The sequence below is a fragment of the Choristoneura fumiferana genome, chromosome 10 (genome assembly GCF_025370935.1).
Source record: "Choristoneura fumiferana chromosome 10, NRCan_CFum_1, whole genome shotgun sequence".
Taxonomy (NCBI): Eukaryota; Metazoa; Arthropoda; class Insecta; order Lepidoptera; family Tortricidae; genus Choristoneura; species Choristoneura fumiferana.
The window spans coordinates 12202311-12229639 of NC_133481.1; the positions used below are offsets into that span (position 1 = coordinate 12202311).

The window sequence follows — 27329 nt, forward strand, 5'->3', positions numbered from 1 at the left end:
ATTACGCATTTGCTTCGAACTATTGGCGCTCTCACTTCGTAGAAAACATCTCGGGTGAAATGGGTCACTTTCCACCCTTGGTTATCAATCTACTATTATTAACCAAACAGGTATAACAATTTAAGACATGTCCCCATTCTAGGTAAAGGCCTCCTCCAACTGTTTTCATGCTTCGTTACTTTGCGCTTTTAGTATCCAGTCATTTCCTGGATTTCATCTGCTCATCTATCCTTAGGCCGCCCTTTTTTCCTCTTGCCTCAGGGGCCCATCCATTCAGTGACTCGTTTTGTCCATCTTCTGTCTGTTATTAGGGCAAGGTGTCTAGCCCACCTCCATTTCAAGTGTTGTGCGTGCTGTCCTGCGTCTATTATTTGGGTTTGCCTCCTGATGTCTTCGCTCTTCGTCTACTCGTATTAGCAAGTTTGATGCCTAGAATGCTTCGCTCTATGGCGCGCTGACATGAAATACTTAGCAATAAGTAGGTAGTGTGTAGTGAATATTTTCGATAGGCAAGCCGGAGTTTGCATTGAAATCTTGTAAAAATTTGGCAATTCAGTGAGAATCGAGATGTTACTATGCCCAGTTGCTATGCATCCTATGCTTTATCTTAAAAACGCTCAGAAAGAGGCGTTCGCGTTGCGCTCGATAAATGAATCAAATTAAACAACAATAATGCTGTATCCACTCAATTAACATTATTGAATCCTAATTTTGCGCATAATATTATAATTATGTAACAACTTTTCCGTTCCGACCTGACCTCGCAATGACTCCTATTCACTGAGACGAGGCAGAGAGCGTTAAGCAACGGATCCGAAGCGCGTCGGCAATTTGGAACTTGAAGGTTGCGTTTGATACAATTAGTTACGTATTCATTATTCCATAGCGAATCCACAAAAGATGGCGGCATAAGAAACGCTAATTACTTTAATATTTAATTTCCGTCCGTCGTCGCTCCTAAGTAAAAGTATCCTTTCGTACCTAAGATCCGCAAAGATTTCAGCAAAATCTTTAGCCCAAAAGGCAAATCAAATCATTTTCAACTAATGAGAACAAAGGATAGATGCACATCATAATTTTTTTCATCATTCATTACTACTCACTCAATAATCACTTGCGGAGAAGCGAGTAAATGGTTGTAGTTGTAGTTCATTGATGTAGACCTACGATGCGCTCAATTAAACAAAAGAAAACCTACACGCAGAGATTAGGTATTTCACTACATTTTGTATAGTCGACCAAAAAATTGGTTTACCTTTACCACCCTACGGTTTAATGTCATTTGTAACGCTTAAAACGTCAAAGCCTATTTTCACTCACAAGTCAATATAGGTATGACAATCAGCCTTATTGTTTTATTTCTGAAGTAGGAACTGTCATTTAAATTGGTAAAGCAGGCACTTTCTTGGTCAATCATACATAATATACCATCCTAACTCTACTAAACTAGAAACATTGCTGCATGGGAAATGATCACTTGCTGCTTCTCATTTCTCTGCACTTCCGTTCCATTTCACGCAGGGAATATTCGCTCAAAATGAACTCGCCAATTTATTTATTTTAAGGAGAACCAACAGCTTATACATATGATTATGAAAATAGTGACACATAGCCAATTACAGGTTCTCACAGATAGTCAAAATAAAAGTTTAAGCTTAACTTAAATGTTCACAACCTATTTAGCTTAGTTGCCTACCTTCCTATTGTGAACCTATAAAACCTTAGAGATACAATTACGTTTGTAAACGTTAACTGCATGGCCTTTTGATCATCACTAAAGTAATACTTTACATAGGTAGTTTAAACGAGTACCTAATATATATAATATAACTAGTAGTAAGTACTAGTAGAAGAAGTAGTAGCGGTAGTAAAGGCTGTGTCCTCTTTGGGCTAAAAACGTTTGGGATTAGGTTTTCAACGCATAAACAAAGTAGTGTGGTGTAAACTATCGTCAGATACAACATTTCCTGTAGAACGGACGACGTTACACCTACGCTTTAAATGGAAAGAAAAAGAAAACCTTATTTAGTAAATGCATTTACCAGGCGTTTTACACTAGTCTTCGTCTGTAATGCGAGGAACGCCTGTAACGAGGAGGTTAAAATTGTAAATTACGAGTTTACGTTATATGTATAGCTGTATTGCATTAACCGACTTAAAACAGAATTAGCGCGAGACCTTATCTAAAATTGCTTGTCATATTGTAGCACATATTTTCTTCCTTGCTTCGTTTAAAGTCAGCAGCCAGAGTAATTTTGAATTTTATTATGTAGGTAAGTCAAGATCAAGTTACTACTTTGTCACTGTAATTTTATGTTTGAGCTTTTTGTGTAAAAAATACGAAAGGTTCACAGTGACAAGTTGCTGAAGCGTAAGGATATCTTTGTCCTGACCATGACTGTACTTGCTCTAATGTGATTACTAAAATTGGCATTCATATCATAATTAATACGGCGACTGCACCGTAGATACGACGTTAGCGTAATTGATTGGCTTCTTGCAAGCGAGATGTCGCCCGGCGCCCTCAGCAATCAACCTATTGACACAAATATTGTACTTGTCTCGTAGCAATTCTACAAAATTGTTAATCGTTAACTTCAATCATGAACAACCATAATTATCCACTTAGATTCGTTTAATCAAATGATTTTTTTAATGATTCAGATGGTAATGGTACACTAAACAGCTTACATAGGTACCTAAGCCTATCCAGTTAAAATGTCTTTCATGAGTCCAAAGTAGCTATGAGCTCGAAGGTACTTGTGTTGTGTTGTGACTCGTAAATATTTTAAAGTCCGTTACCCCTACGCATCCTAACTCCCACTGATAGATATTTGGATAATAAAATATAAGCTCTTAAGAACAATACTGAGTGGGCAGGGCAGTCATGCGCTGCCTGCCTGAACTCGGACGTGGTTTCAAAACAGGGTTCGAGGATATATATATGATATATATCCGATATATATCAAATGATTTTTTATGATATATGTAAATTTAGCAAGCCAACTTCTTTCTCATATTATTCTCTTTATAGTTATAAATAGCACTCGAAACAGTTTTGAAATAATTATAACCTCGCGGCAAACAAGAACGTCTAATGAAAGTCAACATAAACAATTAGATTTCTGCGCAACACAACCGGAAAACGAAGGGAAAATTTCACGAACTCAATATCAAAACTATTCATAGTTTTTATAGCTATGATAGCAATACACAAGCTCACGAGCGTGAGTGTAAGATCTATAACTGTTCTGTTGTAATTCCGGGCAGACTAACGGAATCGATTGTTTACAGATTAGCTGGCTAAACGAATTTATAATTTGATTCGTTTTAGTTTGTAGCTGTACACGCGTGTACTCGACCAGTAGTCTTATCAGCACTTGTTTGCTTCGTTTATGATAGCAGTTAAATGTCTCAGACTCATCAAACTGTAATCATGCACAAGGAATAGCTTTGATTGCAATGGAATGCTAGCAATTAAATATTGCCCTACAGTTAGTCTATGTTCGTCGTAGAAAACCAAAATTTTCTACGAGGAAAAAAGTAATCCCCTTTGATAACCGAGTTAGCTAGAAGGAATTATTTTTCCTAATAGAATACCAGTTATCTTGGTTATCTGCGAGGAACAAGGGATATTTTCAGTGCAGATTGTCTGTACACTACACACTTTGCGGGTTAAAAATATGCATAACTATGTAGGTCATACGAAGTCCACAGAAGTCATTCTCAGGCGCAAAGTCGGGAGGGACGTAAAGTGAAGTGGTGATAAAAAGGGGTGCCTTTTCCCTAGTGGAACATTACCTTAGGTAGCAAACGGATGTCGAGCACGTCTAATTGTTGCTCAGTTGTTACACACTGGATTAATATGAAGTTTTCTTTGCCAAATTTCTCAATATTGACGTACCAACTGCCAAGCTTGCGTTATGTTCTTGCGTTGTCCTACTTCTTAAAGCAGCTTGTAAATCTCCATCGCGGCTTAGAGTGCTATTGTTATACTGTTTCCTAATACACCGCGTGATTCATGGTCGACCTTTTTGATCGTAAGAGATATGGTGCTTAATGCAGCGTTATTTTTGGTTTAAAATTATAATTAAGTAAAATCTTAGGTGACCCAGTCAGACAGAATTTCATCACGGAACCGGCCATAACTCTGTTTACGAGGGCATTAGGATCTTTTATTAGCACTAAGTAAATGTGATACTACCGTAAAAATCTAGTCTCGGAATCGTCAAATACTGATTGTAATGTGGGGACTTGACTTTCTATGTGAATAAATAAATAAATAAATATCACGGGACAATTCACACCAATTGACTTAGTCCCAAAGTAAGCTTAGCAAAGCTTGTGTTATGGGTACTAAGCAACGGATAAATAGAATTATATAGATAGATATACATACTTAAATAAATATATTAAACACCCAAGACCCGAGAACAAACATTCCCATACAAATATCTGTCCCGACACGGGAATCGAACCCGGGACCAAGCTTCGTAGTCAGGTTCTCGACCCATCTGTACAATAATCTATAATCAATTAGGCATCTGGTCGTCAAATAATGTACATATAATCTATATTAAGTCTATCTAAAGTCTAATCTATATAAAGTGAGCAAACGTAAAATTGAATCAAATAGCTGTAGTGTGAGTAGTGTGACCGTAACAGTTTCCTTAATATCAAACTATTTTCCGATACAGAACTCCGTGTAACCTTCGTAAATCGCTATATGTCGAAAGAACAAAACATCGAGCCAACCTGGTACATGTGAAGTGGAGTGTGTAGGTTCACGTGTTAAGAATGCCTGAAATAGTCAGTGCTGTGAAGTAATTAGTAGCGTATGCATGTCAGGATTGTCTCCGCACTTGGCAACAGACGCCGTCGTTTCTAGCTGATAAATACCTACTTCCTACAACGAACTATTCGTCTTCGCGAGCGGTGTTAGAAATCTTGCTGTTGGTGTAAATGTGTCCTTAACGTGTAGTGAGCTAAGTTCGTGAATACTAGTTTGTATCGGTGCCAGTTGCGTGTCTGACCCTTTAGCTTACTCATCTCGATCGTAAGTATGATTTCGCATTGTATTTTTCTTAACCCATTTTCGGAACAGATGTGTGGTTTATTATAAAGTAGGCCATTCTCATTTTAATTAGGTAGTGCTTTGTGTCTCGTGTATTCTTGTAATTTTATTTACTTGTGTTGGCCTTCACGGGCATCACATCAAGAACAATGATATAGTCAGCTCAGCTTACAAAGTGCAGTAGAATACGAGTATCTCTGAGATTAAAATTCTGCAAAATTACAAATAGTCTGCTGCGTACGGATTAGTTATTCATGAGGCGCGTCTTGTTACCACGCATAGACGCATACTAATATTGTTTAAACTTATGTTAGAATTTGATTGAATTCGAGGCCGACGTTTCTCGACGTAATCCCATTTCCAATTCCGTCAACTTCGTCACTAACGTTACGTTTGTATTCGTTTTATTTATGTAAATTCGTGAACTTGAACCTACCTACTGGGGATCTCGGCAGAATGCCTTCAGCTACGTTTCCTTCATGAAATTCAGAAAATTTCAGTGTTTCTCTGTAAATTTGAAATTCTATGCGCTGTGTGATTTGAATGTCTCCGTACCCGCACGCAATCATGTAAATTTAATATTGTTGACTTCAATCTTACCACAGCAGCTTCCTGAGTTTCAGTATTTATTATACTTAGGTACCTAAGACGGTTTTATAATCAACTGACTTATTTCCTCGTCTTCGGTCCCACTTTAGAATAAAAAAACAGATAATTCAAAGTCTTCATATCAAGTCGCTAGTTTGGTCAGCCAAACTATCAAAAATCAGTAACGATGCTGTTTTATAGGTAGGAATCTGTAGGAATAGATATCATTGGTTTAAGACGTAAACATTAATTGTTAAAAAAATAAAACAATGCAATAAAAAAAGAAACAATTATATTTTGCAAAATGAACAAATTTTATAGGTAAATGAAATATGCATTTCGAATGAGATCACCATATTTTCTTTGCTTATAGCTACTTTATTAGTTACATCAACTTCAAATAACGACTCATAGTATACTACGCAATAGTATAAAAATTGCCCACAGCTTACGATACTAAATAGCAATTTATCACAATAACTCTAAAAGGGAATAATAATAAGTATTTAAACTTTATTTTAAAATAGGTTCGATTATTAGTGTTTATGAGCTTCGCTTGTTTTGTTAACTAATAAAAAAATATGCATATAGAAAAAATGCAGTTTATTTTAATTTTAATTAAGATCGATCAGTTTATTTTATAGAGTAGGTATTATATTATACTCGCTCATTAGTTCATTATATTATTTAAACAAAAAACAAAAACTTGAGTTGAGACTTTTCAGTTTTCTATAACCTTTCCGACTGCAACTGCTCATTTTATGAAAAAGAGCGCAATATGTATGTACCTACAACACGTCGCGCGCCGTTGCCTTGAATAACGAAATATTTCCTCCAAAAACAGATGCAGAATTTTATATTTCACTATGTTGACTGATGATTAAGCATGCCAAATTAACAACAAAACAACATCGTCTAATGCTTATTGTTAAAATATCACATATGTACGATTACCTGCATGGTTAATTTTGGTTCAGTCAGGAATGACAATAAATATCGCATGAATAATCGTATGTTTGTCCTTATAGGAACTGTCCTTTAGACCTAGCATAATAATACGTACATATTTATGTCTTGACCTTGACTACAAAAAAGATTTTAAATCTTATTTGCTTGTTGATTTATTATTCATTATACACTTGAAAAAAGAGAATAGTAAAATTATGAAAAAAACGTTATTCACGGTATTTGTCTCTAATGATCTCAGCAACTATGTCTCTGGGCAGCATAGTGGCACTAGCGGTCTTCGCGAGCACAGCCTTAGCACTCCGGCCGGGTCGTCGACTGAAGTACACGTATACATTGTAGACTAGCTGTCTGGTGTCCGCAGGGAGCTCCACCCGGGCCTCCTCTCTTGTCTCCACACCTCTGCCGTTGTAGAGTCTTCTCCAACTGAACATAGTCCATGCGGTCATAGCCTCGTCCCCGTATTGCGCCGTTTTTGCAAAAACTTCACACTTCCAAAGCTTGAAGCAAATCCAGTTCTACAAGCGATGTTTTTGTTTATCCGGAGTCCACGTCACACACACTAGCTCAAAATTTTTCTACCAGTTCGCATTGGTTAATATCCGCTCGGATGGAAAGACGCTCGGGAACTAACGCTACGAAAGCCATCGGAGTCCACAGCGACATCCTGGTCACACGTTTACAACATCCGCCGAGCCGCGAACGTGGACATCGCTGACTACTCAAAGCAATCATGGTAACACTTAGTATGCAAGCAAGGGCCTCCGCAGTTTTGACAACCTTCGCCAGACATAGCCGGTAGCCGTTAGGATGATTGCTATATTCGTCCCTTATAAAGAAAAATCACCGTTGTACGACATATAAGATAGCGGCGCAGTATTGATTTTGTTTTGTGTGATGGAAATATTAATTGGATCACCTAGGAATCAGGGTCGCTCTAGAAATGCAGGCGCCAAAGCTGTGAATGACGTCTGTCGTCTATCAATAAATTATCATTCATTTCATTACACTGCTTGTACTACACCCTAGTAACTGGGCGACCGAGCTCCGCTCAGGCTAAAACTCGATACCAAGCGTTTTCTCAGAGATAAGAACAGGCTAGATCCATTTGTCATCCCCGAAAACCCCCACATACTATATTTCATCGAAATCGTTGGACCCGTTTCTGAGATTCTGATTATATATTACGTATAAGAATTGTTCGTTTAAAGGTAAGGTCTATTAGATAAATAGATGTATGTGACATTGTTTTGTACCTTCATCGACGTAGCTCAAATTATTAATCTATTTTAGTTGAGACATGCACGATTTTATTTACCTTACGTACTCTTTTAAGCTACGAGTATTTACATGCTCTAATGCCCTTTGACGTGATAATGGAGCACTGTTTACATTTTAGGAAAAACCACGGTAATCTCAATATCATCATCGGTAATAATTGGCAATTGTAAACTCGTGTTTATTGTTCCTTTTTGTTCCGTTTCAGCGTTTAATGTAAATAGACAATGTGTATGATATTCCAGAACTTACTAGGATAGTTAATTAAGTTAAGTTAGGAAAACGTATTGAAATTCTGCGGCGACCGTCTAAACCCTGAAAACTCGAAAGTCTTTGGAAATGATAATATCCTTTCCTTCTTACTTCTAAAGACTTAGTAGTAGTACTTAATTAATGATCAGATTATAATACGGAATATTACGTAGTTTAATTTAAACATTAAGTTTATTGAACACATGCAACCAAATCACAACATGATAATCAAATCGGGATCGTTATAACGGTTCTTTTGGCTTTTGAAAAAAAAAGTTTGCGGTAGCCATTGTGGACAAACAGAGACAATAATGGACGCGTCAATTTTACGGTGACTGCCTGCAGGGCAATGTCCCTAACGACGCTCCTACAACCATATAGCACTGTTTACTTTGAAGCATTTACATCACGCGTACTTTAATCTTGCTTGACGTAAAGCACTTGGCACTTTTCAAAACTTACAAATTCTTTCATACTTCTATTAAGTATGTACCATCAGCCAAATATGTGGTCTACCACCCTAAAGTTGATAATCGTTTGCATGTCATAAAACAAAAATGCCAATACACGTGTCTGTCAACTTGAAAGTTCGACTTTAACGACATATTCATTTGATAGGAATTTGTTTAAAAATTGATAGACCAATTTTATTTGGCTGATGATACCTATATGAGATTCCATATCCCACATAATTGATAAATCTTAGCCAATGACATTCTGTTGTCTTTATTACTCGTTATTTTTTGTAAGAAATAGCTTTTGCCTGCGACTTCGTCTGCCCAGAGTTCGTTTCATCGCTGTCCTGCGGGAACTATGTAATTTTCCGGCATAAAACTATCCTCCTTCCTAGGGTCTCAAACTATCTCCATACCAAACTTAATTTAAATCGGTTCAGCGTTTTAAACGTGAGGAAGTAACAGACAGGCAGTTACTTTCGCATTTATATATAATATTAAAAGCACAAATTCGTTCTGCAACTCATAGGCAGGCCCATAACCCACTTATCAATTCAGACGACTGCGTCTACAATAACGCAGACTGCATTGCATGAAGTGGATGGAGAGTAATGGAGACCGTCTAAAAAATACACCCAAGTTTAAATCGGCGCTGGCCTGGCCTGTCTCCAATAAAATTGTGCACTGTAGACAGGGTGTCTGATTCTTTTCAATTCATAATGTTACGAGTATTCTCTTTGTCATTGTGCAGTGCGGCCTTGGATGTTTGCGTTTGCGCTACTATTTATCCCTCCCTTCTTTAGCGAAGTAGTTTAAGATTGTATAACCACCAAGATTTATTTATCTAGGTAAGCTAGGTAGGCTAGGTAGGTACTAAGCTAGCAAACAGCTATAATTTTACGTCTAAAAATCGTCTGACTCATACAGCCAGCATAGCATCCGTTTCCGAGTTGTCGATGAAACATTGCACAGTAATTGTAACTTTATCTTGATGTTTTCCATAATAACGGTGATTGATTCAATTGATAGTACTTATAAAATAAATCGATTCGCCAATGAATGTAAGGATTCATTGCAGCCTCCTATCTTAAGTAAGATTACGACAACTTCGACCTTTTTGGAATGCGATGCGATGACTCAGTCTAATGACTCAACATCTTAAAATCGAAACTTTCTTAGTGTGGTCTGGGTAGGATATGTCATGCATTCGTTGAATCGTTTATTTATATGCACAGTTAGGTTGGTACTTTTATATTTTTAAATTTACTATAGTAACAGAACTGATGTAGATTAATTTAAATGTGTTGGTGTATATAAATGAAATGAAGGCCGTCTGCTTGTTTGGGTTACAATTGGAAGTAACATATGTGTTCCATTCCATGCCAATAATAGACCCCAGTTTTGCACCTGCGTCCGTCCCGTTCTCTCGCACGCGCTCTTTCCAGATGTTGAGTTTGTAGGCGTGTGCGCTTATGGAAATTTAGATTTGGCTAGCTTGAACAGAATTCCACATGCATACCGAGGCATTGCAAAACCAAAACTACGATCAAACGATCAAACCTTTACTTGTAATCTATTCATTCTTATAGTATTTAGTAGGTACTAAATACTAATACTTGTATTAGCGTTATGTACATATATCCTAGGAACCCTAGCACAAAGATGCAAGAATCTAAATCCAGAAGACCTTTTGCGGTATGAGGCTCCTTGAAGAATATTTATTTGTTTCACCAACAGACAATATCTCTACAGGCGATGCCTAAATGCGCGAATGCAGCAATAAAATATATTATTCAACTTTTTAGAATTCGGAGGTGTTTCGGATGTGTCTAATTCCAAACTGTCTATTTTGGAATGATCGTAAATGGATTAAAATCTGTCTTTAGATGATCTCACCGTCAGTTCTTGACAATGCATAGGACCGGTCGCGCGCGGGGCGCGGGGCAGGGCCGGGGCTCCGCGCTCCACTCTGCAGGGTTTGCGCGAGTCTCGGCCCCGGCCCGTACGCAACACGACCCACTCAGTACGACAGTTGTCCGCTGCCTGCGCGGCGCGCGCGCCTCTTCCTGTCTGTAACTTAACGTCATTACTCAAAACCCACATCTAGTCAATATGAAGTTCAGTGTTTTCTGTGATACAAACTGGAAATATTTGTGCGATTAACGAAAAACTGTATTAGCTCTGTAATCTTTACGTTACGGTCCAAAGAACAATGCTGTGGGAAAAAATAACGTTCAGCTGGCATCGGCAGTCGTTCCCAGCTACCTACCGAACCGCCCTCCCCCCGCGGGCCGGGTGCCGGGTTCATTGCGCCTCTCCGCGTTTATTCATCGCTTGTGGGAAAAGTTGACCCCTGTTTTTAAAAATATTGTTAACGAATTCACACGATTCCTGCTCTTAGAATACCGCGACTGAGATGTATGGATCATCAGTTTGAGTGACTGACATTTCTTTTGTTTCGTTACTTCCTGCACACCTGTAACTAACTGATTTGCGTACTCATCCTTTAGTGATCATTAATTTATTTGACTTACACAAGTGTCTTACTTAGTTGATGAACAGTTTTTGTACGCAACACCTCAAGGTTGCACCGTTCCACGGTTCCAACATTGTTTGCTGTGAGCTTTGCCTTGTTTGTTGAATTTCGAGTTCTTCGAAATTATCATCTTGTTGTGCTACGGATTATGTACCTGTATATCAGAAGTCATTTATTTATTAGGTAACTTGTTTTTTTGTGCTCACGGAGATGAAACGTGTTTTGATTGCCGTTGAAATTTAAATTGAATAGACTAAGATTGTGATGGGCATGGCGCTGTCGAGGAGCGTAGACTTCGCGTAAGTAGTGCAGTGTGGTGCAACTTGGATTGCCTAGTGGATATGTGTTAGTGTTGTGTTGTGAGTGCTACCACCGGAATTTGCCAGCCATCATGGGGAACCAAGGGTCATCTCCGCACGAGCCGTTTGACCGAGCCCAAACGCAAACGCAGAACCCTCCTGACCTGAAAATGGTGCGAACTCATTTGATTACACTTAATTTACAATTCAATTCAACACACGTTGACTCATTGAATAGCAATGGTCATCGCTTTATTGTTCTGGGTATGTAATGTACCTACTACCGGTGGACGAATCTGCATACCGTGACATACCATTCTTAGATACCTTACCTGCCTTCCATGCCTGCGTTATCTACGTCAGTTAAGTACTATGGCCCGATACGATTTACTAGGCTGCCATTGTTCAATTTGGTGTCTGAAGATAGTCTTTTGTTTTCTAACTCCGGTAGTACACTGAATTCACGTACTTATGCATGATAAAAACATTGAGTCTATACCTATTAGTCATAAGAAAGTTGTATTATATGTAGGTTAGTAGCAAGCACCCATCAGCTTAGCAGCTGCAGCAGATGGCCTTGTGAGTTATAACTACAGTTATGGAAGTGATTTGTTAGAAGGTGCAGCACCAGTTGCAAGGCTAATTTACTTACAGTACTATGTACACTACACACCTTACTCTGCTGTAGCGCCTGTAATGGGATTTAAGTACACACGTAGGTAGGCGTAGGCGTACATAGGTATATGTTGAAATAATTAGATGCTTCCAAAACTAAATGAATACTTATGTGGGTGGAGGCATGAAGTTTGGCAATCAGGGGGTATAACGTAATGTGCCATTGAAAATAGACCTAAAATAAGTGAGGCCATGTCAAACAAACAATTGCGACTAAATTAGGTGTACCGGTTAAACATACAATCACCAAACTCGGAATGATAATAGAGGTAAATATCAGCTGTCTATCTATTACGGTTCTCGAGATACAGCCCAGTGCCAGGCGAAAAGCGGAGCGAGAGAAATTGAGCTCTGTTGGTCACCCTTCGGGTACGGAACCCTAAAATGCTATTAATATACTTAATTAAAAATCGCAGTGATGCTGTTACGTAGGTATGCAGTAAAAAAAACTGAAAAACTAAAAAAACGAGACCAAGTGCGAGTCGCTTAGATATAGGTAAGTACTTGAACAACGACTCGGCTAACGTACGTATTAATTACCTACTAAAATTTATAGGTATAGCACCAAAACAATACTATCTACCTATTCCAAAAATAAATAAGTCTGACGAAAAAAAACAAAACATAACTTTGCAGTTGAAAAATTCAATCCTCCCTAAAGGGAAGCCAAACCTTAGGGAAACCTACATCGATTTACGTTACGTCTGGTCGATTCTCAAACTACGAGTATAAATTTGAAAGTTTGCAATCTACGGAAGTAATGAGTATCTGTATGTCATCGTAGATAACTATTTTAGGAAAACCGACAACGAAGTGATACTCTATGGGTCCTGTTATTTCCTTTTGAGGTACGTTGTGGAACCCCAAATAAGTATCTTATATATACTATATATCCTGTGGAACTTACAACTCTACAGTTAATAATTGTATCATCCAAGTGTTGCTAATTTCCGACCTAGTCATGCATCATCCCATTATGTTATTTAAGTTTCACGTAATCCGGCATGTCGTTCCAAAATATGTACGTAGATACGTACGAACAGGTTTTGTACTGACACGTAATTTGACATGAGCTTGTTAACTCATAACGCATTATAAAGTTTTCTTTTCATTTTCAGCCTTGTTATTGTAGGGTTTCATTACAATTGGGGACAAATTTTATTTATTTTGACATTGTATTTTTAACCGACTTCAAAAAAGGAGGAGGTTATCAATTCGGTTGTATTTTTTTCATGTTTGTTACCTCAGAACTCCGTCATTTATGAACCAATTTGAAAAATTTTTTTTGCGTTCGTGTAGGAATGTCTTCAATTAGGTCCCATAAGCACCAAATCAGGATCTGAGGATTGGATCTTAAGGAAATCGAGGGAAATCTTCAAATGTTGTAGGGACACCTACAGTAAATTGTGATATATTTAGTAGTAACTCGTGCATTTGCTCTTGAAAATCATCATTTGGTTAAGTGGAACTGATGATGAAGACTACAGTTGACCATTGGAGTTACAACTCAAATACAAGCATTTCACGGGTTGAATTTTAATTACTTTGACACAGTTGCTAAGCAACTTATGCTCCTCGTAATGCATATGGTAAAACGGGTGGTGAAGCACCAGGACTCCTCAATAATGAACGTCTCAGCATCGGAAAAAGCAATCTTTCGTAAATGGTAAAAAGCAGTTGATATTAAATTATTGTATCTTAGATTATTTACACTAAAAAGCGTGAAAAACAAAAAAATATAACAAAAAATTTAACCGACCGACCGAGTCTGAAGTCGGTAGAAAAATATTTTCATGGTTTTTTTGTAGTCGGTTCAATTTTTTGTTATACATTTTTATTGATTGTTTTTATCTTTGCTTATTTTTATAAGTTTTGACGATCCCAGCATAAATTATTATATAATCTGACTTAATGTAATTATTATGTTGAGTGAATAAATAAACTAAACTAAACATTATGTATAATAAATAAGGTTATAAATTTTTACCTAGGTACCTACTTATTTACTTTTTTAATAGATCTCATTGAAACTCTGGCTTTTAAAGCTAGCGCGATCACATTCCTAACAATAATAACTAGGTATGCCTAACAATAATTTTAATTTAATTAGATCGCACATTAGGCGAATATGTAGTGTGACGTTATAAAAATGTACATGTTTTTCAATGCTTCACTTTCGAGTACACAAAAACTTGCCTTTATTACGGCTATTTAACCCGTTACAACACTTAAAGCTGATTCAAAGACGTATCAAGTCATCAACAAATCCAATTCAACATGCATGCCAACAAACGTGAGTTAAGTGGCTAGCTATTACCGTCTGAAGTATATATATATATAGTTATCATTATAGCGCTAAAACCTAATTACATTCACATACATTTACGGGCCTTAGTATTAATGTCTAATGCCTTCTTATGTTAGGGTGGTTATGGTTATGACTTCTTGTTAGAGCTGGCGTAGCTTAAACTGAGGCTTTAGCCTTTTGCTTTGCCACCACCTGTTCATTTGTTGTTTTGTTAGTAATTAAAGTGTTATTTTCTGGTTGGTTCTCATCTCTTTACTATAGGTATTAATTATTATTTACTACAAAGTCACAGTTTTAAGATAAATATACTCAGCGGCACAACATTTGGCCCACTCTACGTACAAAATTACCTATTACTGCACACATTCGAGGACTACATTTTTTGCGGCTCAGTATACAAAACCATTATTTTCTTGCGAGAACCGTAGTTTTATAGTTTTTCAAACTTATCACTAAGAGTTTTTTTGTTTTGCAACTATCGTTTTGGGCCCTTAAATACGAACCAGAACGTCGGTAGTTCACGGCTACAGTTGGCTTAATATATTACGCCTAAGTGGGACACATGCGTGTGAAGTAGGTAAACAAGAGAATTTAGCTCAATAGGCAAACGTAATGTTTGGACTCTACTCCCCTAGTAATAGAGATATAAATTGCTGCGTGCAATCGTTCACCCTTGACCATATTTTCATTCCCATGCCACATGGCCACTGTAGTTCAATTGTGTAGTAAGCGCTTAACTATGCACTAAAATTGTCAAAAATAACAGATGTCAGATGGTTACTGGTGCGACCATTTTAAAATGTGTCCTCTAATAGATCACCAGTTTAAATTGATTAGCGATAAGAAGCCCTTAGCACACCACTGTTTGTCATGGACATAAGACCCATCATGCTAATTTATAATTCCGGAATTTCAATTTAACTATTTTTATTTAGCGGTAACGTTTCGTGTGCTCTGCCTACCCCATTTGGGAATACAGGCGTGATGTTTGTGTTTGTGTGTTTCAATTTAACAGATAGAACTAAAAGTTCACGTGAATGAAGTCGCGAGTAACGAGTAGTTAAAGTAAATAGTATATTAAATGCGTATGTTTTCCAGTCTTCCGATAATGCAACAAGTATATGTAACCGCATTACATTCACTGCAAATGTGTTTTATAATCGAAATTATACTTGGTTTGGATAGGTATTTTACTAAATGTAAACAACACCGTCAATTTTGGTGTATTAAACATTGAAATTCCCCCATTAAACTATCTAAACATTTACATTTCTGTATTGAAATATACTAGCCTAGTTTGTATTACAGTGATAGATAAGTAAAATGTTTAAAATCCTTGAATGTGCCAAATCTGAAGTTTGTTACCTAAACGTTTGAAGTACATATAGTCTTATTTAAAACCTATACGCTAACAAAATGCAAAGTTCTATAAATAAATGGCCAACCCAAATCAAGATATAGGGCAGGGGTGGCCAATCGGTCGATTGCGACTATAGTCCAGTCGGTCGTGGCAAGGCAAAAAATATAAATACTGAACTATGCTGTTTCATTTAAGATTTCAAGAAGCATGTAATTGGTAGATCGCAGAGGGTTTTGTCCGTAACAAGTAGATCTTGGGTCTAATTAAGTTGGCCACCCCTGGTGTAGGGTGAGTAAATTCAGTGCTCAGGGGCTTGGATTTTTCCTAGGATTTAATAAAAAAAAATACAGTGAAAACCTATCAATGGGCTTGTGAGTCTTGGCCGCCAATTTTACATGAAATGTAAAATGTGAAGTAAGTACTTCGGTGGAATATTTTATTACATAATTATGTAAAACTGCAACATGTGAAAACGGAAACGTACGAATTACATTTTTATATAACCTTTGCAATACGGAGAAAAACGAAAGTGAATTTCATTTCGCTAGTATTTTTATATTTAGAATTTAATTCACACTTCACGAAATCACCTAATTTTATCTTTTTCACAGAAATAATTAAATTCAAATACTTATCATGTGAGTCATTCCTGAACTGTCGGGCACATTGATCTATAGATTAGATGTGGATTAGATTATATAAAACACCATGCCCCATAAAAACGCAGTTTGCTAATACCACGCCGTCCCTAGGCTTAGATAGAAACTGCAATTGGAAGTTAAAGAGCGTCTCTACTATACAGGGTGCCCGTGGGAATTCCGAGGGATTACGACAGAGTATCCTGGGCATATTTAAAGATAAAAATGTCGTATACTGTTCCCTGGATTCAGCTTATTTTTTGAGATAGTTCCATTTTTGTATAAAAAGTTATTTGAAAATCTCCAGTATAAAGCACTGATTGCGGCGTTGCATGTAGTATGCATGAAAGACCAATCTGTACCTACTATAGGTAGGTACCTACAGGGTACAATTTTTAACGTCATACAGAAATAATGTTTCAAGCTAAGTTAATGCTGGACAATATTATAATCCATTAACTCATTTGCTATAATAAGTCTGATTAAATTTGCAACCATACATAGGTTACATTGAGTTCGTGGTTTAAGTAATTTCAACAAAGTATGAACATTTTACATTTTATAAGACTAATTTAAGCAATGCATTATATTGTATATAATACCTGAGCTTTAAACAATAATAATGGGACTGTAAATTAAACACTGAACTTGCTCATACCCCGCCAATATCTGAGGTAGACATTGAAAAATTCCACATGTCTTTCAATACTTAACTATTTTTAAATGCAAAGTGCTTCTGTGGAACGCAGATGATGTTACGGGCACCAGTTAGTGTTTATTATTATATGTATAAAACTTAACACCGTTAGCATAAATTGGGTGGTATCCTTTGTAAAACACATTATTTTAAATAGTCTGTTACTTATCAAAAAATATTGAACACGTGTTTTTGCTTTTGGTTAAAAAAAACGACAAAGATTAGCATTAGAGTTCGGTAGTGTGGGGCGGGGTGTACACAAATAAAAAATTTAGTAAGACCAAGTAAGACGTCTTCATACGGAAACGGAATCTAAACGCGCTGTCTTCATTATTTTTTGCTTAATTGACGAAAGACGTATTACGTATTACGAGTCCAATATTTTTTATAATATGGCTTATCAATACTGTGTATATATATTTTTTAGGGCTCTAGCCTTTTGCTTAATAAGACTCAATAAGTACATAAACCTTGGCCAGATTATATACATAAATTCTATCAGTTTTTGGTTCACCTTTATACATTAAATTCAAGTCGTCTATAAAATATGACATATATATTATATTAGTTCAAGCATTCTTCATTATTTGACGGTTCAAAACACAAAACCAAAGGTGAAAATAGGTATAGGTAAATCATAGACTGTTTCATTTGTCGGCCTCTTTCTCGCAAAACGTACAGGTAACAAAAAATAAATAATTAAAAATGACTTGAATTAAGTTAAAACGAATATTTAACTGTTACTTTATCATGAACCCAGAAAAGTGCCTTTAAATTTAATTTTGTTTTGGAAAAATTCTGAATATCTTCACGCGGTAGGGAGGTTTTACCTTGAATATTTCTGCATCCTAACAACTCGGTCTTATTTATCTATCATTCGTGAACCTTGCCACATGGTTGATAATGTGACAAGGTTTATGTATGGTGAGTTGGATGTGCTGACGATCCTTTGAGCAATACAGTTTTATGGTTTAATTATCTCTGATTTATGTAAGTTATTTAAATACATTTTCAAGGCATTGCCAGTACAGTGATAAACCAATACACCGAGAAGCTAACAATTTATAAACTAGTTAAAGCCAAAAAATCACTTAGAAATACTAACTATGGTAACTTGGTCATTACCATTTGGTGGAAACAAATTTATCTCGATTTACGGTTAAGCTCAATTTGGTATTATAGTGCAAAAATATATGACAGCTGTCGAGCTTAAAATATGTAAGTGTAACGACTAAATGGTTGTTTTTTAAGTACTAAACTAAACGTTCAGTTGAAGTTAGTATAATTTCAATGTAGATAAAATAGCCGTGAAATTTCACCTAATAAACAAAAGCTACAGCTACAGTCCGTACCTTTTCACACACTATACATTTTCGTTACAGAAAAGTAAAGTCGCAAAAAGCCACTTTCTTTTCTTTATCTTTCTGTAAGTACTTACAATAATAAATGTTAAACTAATTCGCTTGAACTAAGTTATGCTTCTGAATATTACATCTAAAGGTATCAGTATTAAAGATCGTTTTGGAATAAATTGTATCGAGTTGACACGTGCAGCGTGTATTTGCGTATTTATCAGCACCATTTAACAATTTCATTTATACAGCTGTTATGGTTAGTTAACAGTGTATTGTATGCTTATTTATTTTTAATAAACACGGTACTGTTGTTTATTTGTTACGGATAAAACCCGCGAAAAGATTTTATGTTCACTCTTGTTTTATCGGTATAGTTTCTTATTTGAAGTTAAGAAAGCCAAGATAAAAAAATAATCGAATTTCACCAGATGAAACTTTGTCCAAAAAACAAGCTCGATACTTTAAAAAAACAAAAGTTACAATTTTTTTTATAAACTGGCAAGTTGGGAACATACACAGACAGCGAATTAAATACTTAGTAAATCCTATCCTAATACTTACTTAGCAGTTGAATCGCATAGCACATCGCTATCAGCTTGCCCTAAAATTCAGGCTGGGACTGTGAAAACTGAAAGATAACGTTAATTACATTACAATAAACGCCGACGTACAGTTATCATATCACTGCTCGTGGAATTTTCGAATGTACAATATTTATACAATAAATAAGGTGATGTTTACCTTCTTTTGAAACGACCTCGGAAAAGATGAGATATAGAACGCGCTACTAATTTACAGCAAAAAAGTGTCGTTTTTATTTAAAGTATTGATTTGATAACCAGTAATTTTCAAGGGGTTTCCATTTTTTCCCCGACAGGATAATTTGGGCATTTTCAAAAAAAGTGTACCCTTTCCTTTTTTTTTAATTTTTGGAAAAATATGGTTTTTCCTACTCAGAATTAAGCGCACAATCGATTCCGATCGTTTAAAAAAATGTCCCCATTTTTTCATACAAAATTTTATGAGTCAGTTTTGTCACGCCCCGCCCATACTAAGTGTATGAAAAAAACGTCGCAAAACTGACATTTTTTCGGGGACATTTTTTAAACTATCGGAATCGATTGTGCTCTTGATTCTGAGTAGGAAAAACCATACTTTTTCCAATATTTCAAAAATAATGAAAGGGTACACTTTTTTATGAAAACGCCCTAATAATGAATAATCTTGTTTTTTTTTATACATGCATCAAGCTAATATTTTTATTTACGTAGAGATCTACAGCTGCCTATCTTATATGTAACCACCCCTCCTCAGGACAGGACAGGAGTCTGTGCCGCCTCAATAGTAAATGCATCGTTTATGTGCTAATGACTATTTGTAAAAAATGTTTTTTAGGAAGAACTTATACTTAGGTACCTATAAGCTTTTTTGGCTGCGTTTGCTAGCATTGTCATCCAAACTACGTTATCCGTACTGAGTTTCAATTCAATCCGATCACTAAATCCGAATTTTTAATCCCATGGAAAAAATAAAAACAAAGTTAATCTAGATCTATAAGTTAGATCCGTGGTTTATGAATCTACCTCTGTCAAATTAGGCCGGTTAATTAAGTTAATGAAAAGGTGAAAATGATAATTTGGTCAAGAGCTTGACGCGTAACATCTGTGTTTCAGAAATCGTCGGTCCGCAGTTCGCTGCGGCGGGCGCGCGCCGGGGGCGCCCTCTCGCCGCCCCGCGCCGGCATGGAGCGCCTGCGCCGCTCCTTCCGCGAGTCTTTCCGACGGCGCAAGGTACCTACGTCTGATCCTACAGTACAGTCGAACAAACTGATTCTGAAAGTTGATTATGTTGCCATACAACTTAATAATAAGTAATTTTTTTTTTAAGTTAGTTTTTAGATACCTACTCGTAAGGTCCTCACTGAAAATCAGCGCCACGGCTTGCTGTGGCATTATGCTGAAAACCTACCTATTTAGCGTCATCTATCTCTTGTATTTGTTCTATGTTTGTTTTTGTGGCGTTATATAAATGTATTTTCTTTCTTTCTTTATTAATATACCAGGGTGGAACCTTGTAAAAATCAATTTCACTGATTCCCTAGGCAAAACTCGGATGTCAACATGTAGTAACAAGTTAGCGCAAAGGTTACACCCTGGTACATGGTTCAGTTTGTTCGACTGTACAGGTGCTAAGACGGTTACAGATGTTAACTGCATGCAGCTTCAAGCTGTTTGTTTACACGAGACGTGCTTGTCTTGTCTAGCCTCGTAAATTCTAGCGCGTGTCCTTATGATACACACATGTAGCCATATCCATTATATTGGCGGTAGAGATGGAAATAATTAAATAATAGAGGTTAGATTACGCTGCTACAGGTGGCTGTCATATTTAAAATCAAGAAAAGATTAATGGGCATTGACTGGGCTTGCGCGCTCTATCTTTGCTTACCGTCAGACATGACTGTAGTCATACGCATTCTATCCAAGTTTCGTGTCAATATCACGATAGGAAGTGGTTAAAAATCAAGTTCAAAGATTTCATATAGTGAAATCTCATTATTGTCATTTGTGTTGTATTGTACCTACACAATACAATACAAATGACTCTTTATTGAACACCAACACATAAGTAGTACATGAGCTTTAAAAAGTGTCGAAGTAGATGAAGGTCGATTTTCAAAGATCCGCGTCATTTAAAAAAAAAACTCAGTCATCTTTATTTTCCAGGGATCGCCGCCGGAGTCGGCGCGGCCCCACCAATGGCACGCCGACGAGGCCTCCGTCCGGGCGGGCACTTGTACCTTTCCAGTGAAATACCTGGGATGTGTGGAAGTCTTCGAATCCAGGGGCATGCAGGTCTGCGAAGAAGCAATTAAGGTCTTACGGGTGAGTAGATACATATGTTCCTAGGCAATGACCAGAGGCCGTATTGTCTAAGTGTCTAACCCGCGGAATCTCGTACTCGCATTCACTATTTGTTTCCGGCCTCATCCTATACCATGTGACAGAAGGAAGTGGTGTAAAGGGATTGTTGTTCCGAGTACATTAGACAATATGGTAATATTGGCAGGCAGGTGATTCAGATACATTTAGCACCATCAAAATTACGTTACAAGCAAATAAACCTCGCTTGTTTTGTCGGAACTTGATTACTTGATACTCGTATATAACTTAATTTTGAAATGAAAACTTTATCTAAATTTCAAACGTTATTTGTGGATGGAAGCATTCGCGAGCTCGCAACGCTCACAAGTCCTTGAAACATTGAAATGTCCCCTCGATTGTTAACAGGTCAAAGTCTCTTACGTAACCCACGCACGGAAATTGTTGATCATTTTGACACGAAAACACGAATCAACCCAATTCAACTCAACGTAATTACTGAGTTGGCCACTTGCCAATTACGCTGGTTCAGTGGGTCAAAGGATGATGAATCAAGCACCATTAGACCAAATTGTTTAGCGTTTGAGTTTTCGAAGGTAATCAGACCGCAAAAAATACTGTTATTATGTGGCATTAGTATCCCGTTATGTGAATTTGTTTACGCTCTTAACAAAAATGACAGTCAGGAACTGGAAAAGATTTTTTTTTTATTTTTTTTATTCGACTGGATAGAAAACGAGCAAGTGGGTCTCCTGATGGTAAGAGATCGCCACCGCCCATAAATATCTGCAACACCAGGGGTATTGCAGATGCTTTGCCAACCTAGAGACCTAAGATGGGATGCCTCAAGTGCCAGTAATTTCACCGGCTGTCTTACTCTCCACGCCGAAACACAACAGTGCAAGCACTGCTGCTTCACGGCAGGATTAGCGAGCAAGATGGTGGTAGCAATCCGGGCGGACCTTGCACAAGGTCCTGCCACCTGCAAATGAAATCGAAAAATTGTCGGGGATGATCGCTGCTCTCTAGCTTAGACCATCCAAGAACTTGCATACAAGTTGCAGTACATCGCAGACTATTGAGGGACAATGAATTCAGTTGATCAAAAAAATACCGCAATGTAGTGAAAGTTGCATGCAAGTTCTCGCATACCTAGTCTAAATGGGATGGAGCTTTATTTACTGGTCAACGTCAAACACCACAGCCAACTGGTGGGCCCAAGCGTTATGATCGATACCTACCGATAGTAATCCTAGTTTTTTAGCCTTTCACACGCGGATGGTCCAAAGTTATGTATGTTTTTATAACAGAATTCCAGACGGAGGCCCGTGCGTGCAGTGCTTCACGTGAGCGGCGACGGGCTACGAGTTGTAGAAGAAGAGACCAAAGGGTTGATCGTGGACCAAACTATTGAGAAGGTCTCCTTCTGCGCGCCCGACAGAAACCATGAACGAGGTTTCAGGTAATTGAGTTTAAAATAAATATACAACGTGTTATATGTGTTAACGTGTGGGGGTATTTTATCAAATACCCAAAAAAAAAACGTGATCGAAGCAAAAAAAAAACCTAGCTGATATTGACGTTGACGTTGATAGACGCTATTTTTAACTTTGATGAAGACTTTTTTGTTTTTAAAATCTTTTATGTCGCTGAGCCAACGTACAATCAACCATTTCATCATTGTGGTGATCATTTCGCATCAGATGACCCGCTTGCTCGTTTTCCTCCCTCTAATAAAAAAAACAATTTGGTTCCTAGGCCACTATGGAACTTTATCACAATGAAGTGTAACCATGACAACTGCAGATATTTACCAATCCGAGTTTGTTATTTCACGAGTTGTCATAGCGACGTTTTAACGAAAAATATGCGAAACTGTCAAATAGAATTTTGCTATCATATAAAAACCACTTGCGCTATTTTACCTAGTGCCAGCCACGAAGAAGCGTGATTTTGTCAAAATTAGACATTAATGACATTGTAATAAGAACCACGGCACGCATCATCGTGAATGACTCTACCTATACCACGTTTCGTGGTCATTCTCATTGAATACGTCAAAATAAACGCCGTATTGCTTAATCTTGAACCATACCGAGACACTACGCTGATGACTTCCATGCAAAAATGTTTGACTTATCTGACTGATATTTTTATTTGAATAGAAATTTTATTTGAGGTGAAAGTTCATATGTTACTTTCACGCATTATAGCGGCAATCTAAATCTGAACCGCAAACATAATCATGTATGAAACCGACAATCGTTAGACCTTACAATGTTACTACACCCACATACATGCGATTTCTTGCTGGTGTCTTTTGGGCAGCTGTTTAATACAATACGCATAAAGCCTATCTATTCCTAATAAAGGATTTTTTCCAAGTATCCCTGCATTTTTCTTGCACGGGGGCAAAGCCACGGGCCTAAGCTAGTCCATAGATGAATTAACAGTGGCGTGCAGCTCAGGTAAACAGCGCCAGTATCTGGCTGCACCGGCAAGCAACAGGGTTTTTATTTTTTTTATTATGAGAGGGAGGCAAACGAGCAAGAGGGCCATCTGATGGGAAATGACCAGCACTGCCCATGAGTACCAACTACTCAAGGAGTCATTGATCCGTTACCAGCCTTTTAAGAAAGTATAAGCCCAAAGGGTCCCCAGATGTCACTGTTTTCCGTGAAAGTCTGTCTAATAAGGCATTTCTTATTCAACAACTTACACGAACTAGGTCACTTTTTGGTAAGTCGCGGTCCAGATAACTTAGGGAACAACTACCTAGTTCGCACATTGCTTCAGCAGGTATAAATACCGTAATTGAATCGTTGTATTGCAACTGACTACGGTAACTCGTACTTGCGTCTGGATTGGAGCCAGAAACGCTCCCGGCGCCGCAAGGTCGTTGCCATGCTCGTGCATATACGAGTATTTGAACTCGCAAAACAAAGAACTCTCTACCAAATGAAATTACTTAAATCTAATAGCACCTTCAACTGTTTTGAATCGGAATTAATTCTGATGACCGGATGGTTCGATTCCTGGCCGGGGCAGATATTTGTATGAATAATACGAATGTTTGTTCTCGGGTCTTGGATCTTTAATATGTATTTAAGTATGTATTTATCTATATAAGTATGTTTATCCGTTGCCTAGTATCCATAGTACAAGCTTTGCTTAGTTTGGGACTAGGTCAATTGGTGTCAAGTGTACCCCGGCTCGCACCTTGAGTTTTTCGAAGTTCATGTGCGGAATTACATTCGAAATTTACCACGAGCTTTGCGGTGAAGGAAAACATCGTGAGGAAACCTGCACAAACCTGCGAAGCAATTCAATGGTGCGTGTGAAGTTCCCAATCCGCACTGGGCCCGCGTGGGAACTATGGCCCAAGCCCTCTTGTGCTGAGAAGAGGCCTGTGCCCAGCAGCGGGACGTATATAGGCTGGGATGGGTCCCATGATGTTTATTATTTTATTATTTATTCTTTTAATTAAATTTGCAGTTTATTGTTTTTCCGCTTAGATTGTTTTAACGTGCCGAAGGGCAGCTGTTGCTTGTGTCCTATAAATAAGCCTTAAAATACCCGCAGGTTTAATTAGTCATTGTTTTTCAATTAAAACCGTCTGAAACATTCTGTGGAAGCATCTGAGTCAACAGGCGCTTTTGTGGTAAATTTTGTATGTTTAGTTTTGTAAATTTGTGATAATATGCGGTTAAGGAAAATGTGAACTAAATCTGCGTACACCGAAACACGCTGTTTACTTGCTCATTTAGAATTTAATCGGGAAACATTTTCCTTGTTTTTTTGTTTTAAAATTGCTGAATAAGCGGTTTGTGGTGAGGTCTAAATTTAAGCTCATCTGGTTTACTATAGATTTGTCTCTTCAATCGAGTCTAATGCGCATGTTACGCCTTGCTTACTTTGCATGGTAAATTGGTTCTATAAGTACAAACAATAACATTTTTTTTAATTATTCTAGTTTCTTTTAGCTAACACGAATACGTTACTATTTTTTAAACCTATTATGAATACTGATTATTATTAAACGATTTGACCGGTCGGTTAGACGTCGTACCATCCAACGTTTATCTACTTAGATTTAGCATTGGTATTGTCTTTAGTTTGCATAAAAATGTAACCCTGAGCATCATCCCTTTAATTCTTGCTGAAACGGTAATGAGGTAAAAAAAAGCTCCGCAAAAACGCTGTATGTTTACTTTATAACAGTGTAATAATTTTCCATATTATTACTTATGTTAAGTATTTGGTTTAATGACTATATATTTAACCCATTCATGATGGAGTAGTCAAGCAGGTTTATCATTTAGATTACCATCTAAACGTGCTTTTAGTTTCTTAAACTATTTTTTACAAAAACTTCTTACTCTCCAGCTACATCTGCCGCGACGGCACGACCCGCCGCTGGATGTGCCACGGGTTCCTGGCGTCCCGCGACTCCGGCGAGCGTCTCTCGCACGCGGTGGGATGCGCGTTCGCAGCCTGCCTCGAACGCAAGCAGCGACGGGATAAGGAATGCGCCGTGTCTATGAGCATCGACGCCGCGAGCCATGCGTTCACGAGGCAGGGCTCTTTCAGGAAATCAAGTGAGTACTTTGTGGATACTGTAATGTAAGTTGGTTTGGGGAAATGTGTTCAGGCAATGGTTATGGTTAGAAACATTGGAGCTGTCTAGGACCTAGACTCTAGGTGGTCAAAAATATCTAAACGCGCACTTAGGGTGAGGCCAAACGAAAGTAATTTTTTGAGCTGTGTGTCACGTAATTTTGGTTTCATACAAAAGTCCTATTTATGCAAAACTCATTTAGCGTCGCCATGTTACACAAACTGCACTTTTGGATAAAACCGAATGTAGCAGAAATTACGCGACCGAAAATAATATTTATGCGACGCATAAATAAAAAAAAAAACAAATGTTTTTGAGCACCTAGTTAGCTCTGTTTATGAATTCGACTGTACAATGTGGCTAGGATAGGCTGAAGGCATGGTTGTAACCAAAGACGCATCCAATTAATTATTGAAAACATTAAGCTTAAGAGATGCAATGGTGTATTTGATTAACTAGACATCCAAATAAATAAATAGATAAAAACAGATAAAAAAACACATATCAGCAATAACTCAAATTTCGGGTATCTAAATTTTTCTTTATGAATTTTTACTTTTTACTTATTTTAGCGGTGCCATTGAAGCATTAATTCAACCTTTAATAATGTTATTATTGTTCTTAAGCATCCATGTCCGTCGAGACTCGTAAGTTATTCAAAGTAGAATGTAGATTTTTCACGCGGAGAAATCAGACTGTTAATTGTTTGTTCTCAAATACATTAACGATTTGAAGAGAGACTTGTTCCGAAATTACGGAGTAAACAAGTCCTACGCCCACGGTGGTACGTGTTGTTTGCGGGTTCGCGAAGTAACTAGCACAGAGTTTAGTTTGTTAGTTAAACTCCAAGAGTTAAGCACATAGTGTGTTAGTGTGTACGGTTAGCAGCCAAAGTAAGGATGCAAAACAGGTGCTTAAAGAAATATCGTAATTTGAAATTGCTGCGTTAAATGTTACAACATCCCTAGCAGTGGCGTGGTGTTCTAACAACTCTATTCCCATCGGGTTGTCTGACTTTATTAGATGACGTCAGGGATGATAGGCATGTTAAAGGTGTCTACACTAACTGTGCGACATACCTAATTCTCGCTTCTCTCATATGTCGGGTTGCCTAATTAAAATGTTTACTCGGCGCTTCTGATCCCTAATATCATTTCGTAGAGCAAGTTTATTCAATGAAAAAAAAAATAGGAATGTTTTGTCTAACTTGAAAAGGATCCATTCTATGTATTCATATATTTTTTGGAAAACACAAACTACTGTGATTACTGTGATTGCCTTTTCTTAATCAGCGAAAGTTCCCACAACCAAGCCTAGCAAAACCACGGCCATATTTTGTTTGTCCTCA

General features: G+C 37.4%; 1 protein-coding gene across 5 annotated transcripts in view; it reads left to right on the top strand.

Annotated features, from left to right (window-relative positions):
- Nucleotides 1-27329, top strand: part of LOC141432109 (protein numb-like) — a 43729-nt gene that overhangs the window by 8385 nt on the left and 8015 nt on the right. For 2 of the 5 annotated variants that reach the window (XM_074093519.1, XM_074093520.1), the window contains exons 1-5: nucleotides 10589-11621; nucleotides 20155-20271; nucleotides 21208-21366; nucleotides 22674-22825; nucleotides 25750-25961. In XM_074093519.1, the coding sequence (XP_073949620.1) occupies nucleotides 11541-11621; nucleotides 20155-20271; nucleotides 21208-21366; nucleotides 22674-22825; nucleotides 25750-25961 (721 nt within the window). In that variant the 5' untranslated portion in view covers nucleotides 10589-11540. Of the gene's footprint in view, nucleotides 1-4829; nucleotides 5057-10587; nucleotides 11622-20154; nucleotides 20272-21207; nucleotides 21367-22673; nucleotides 22826-25749; nucleotides 25962-26607; nucleotides 26629-27329 lie in introns of those variants that run through there. The other 3 variants (XM_074093522.1, XM_074093518.1, XM_074093521.1) reach the window with 3 other exon arrangements.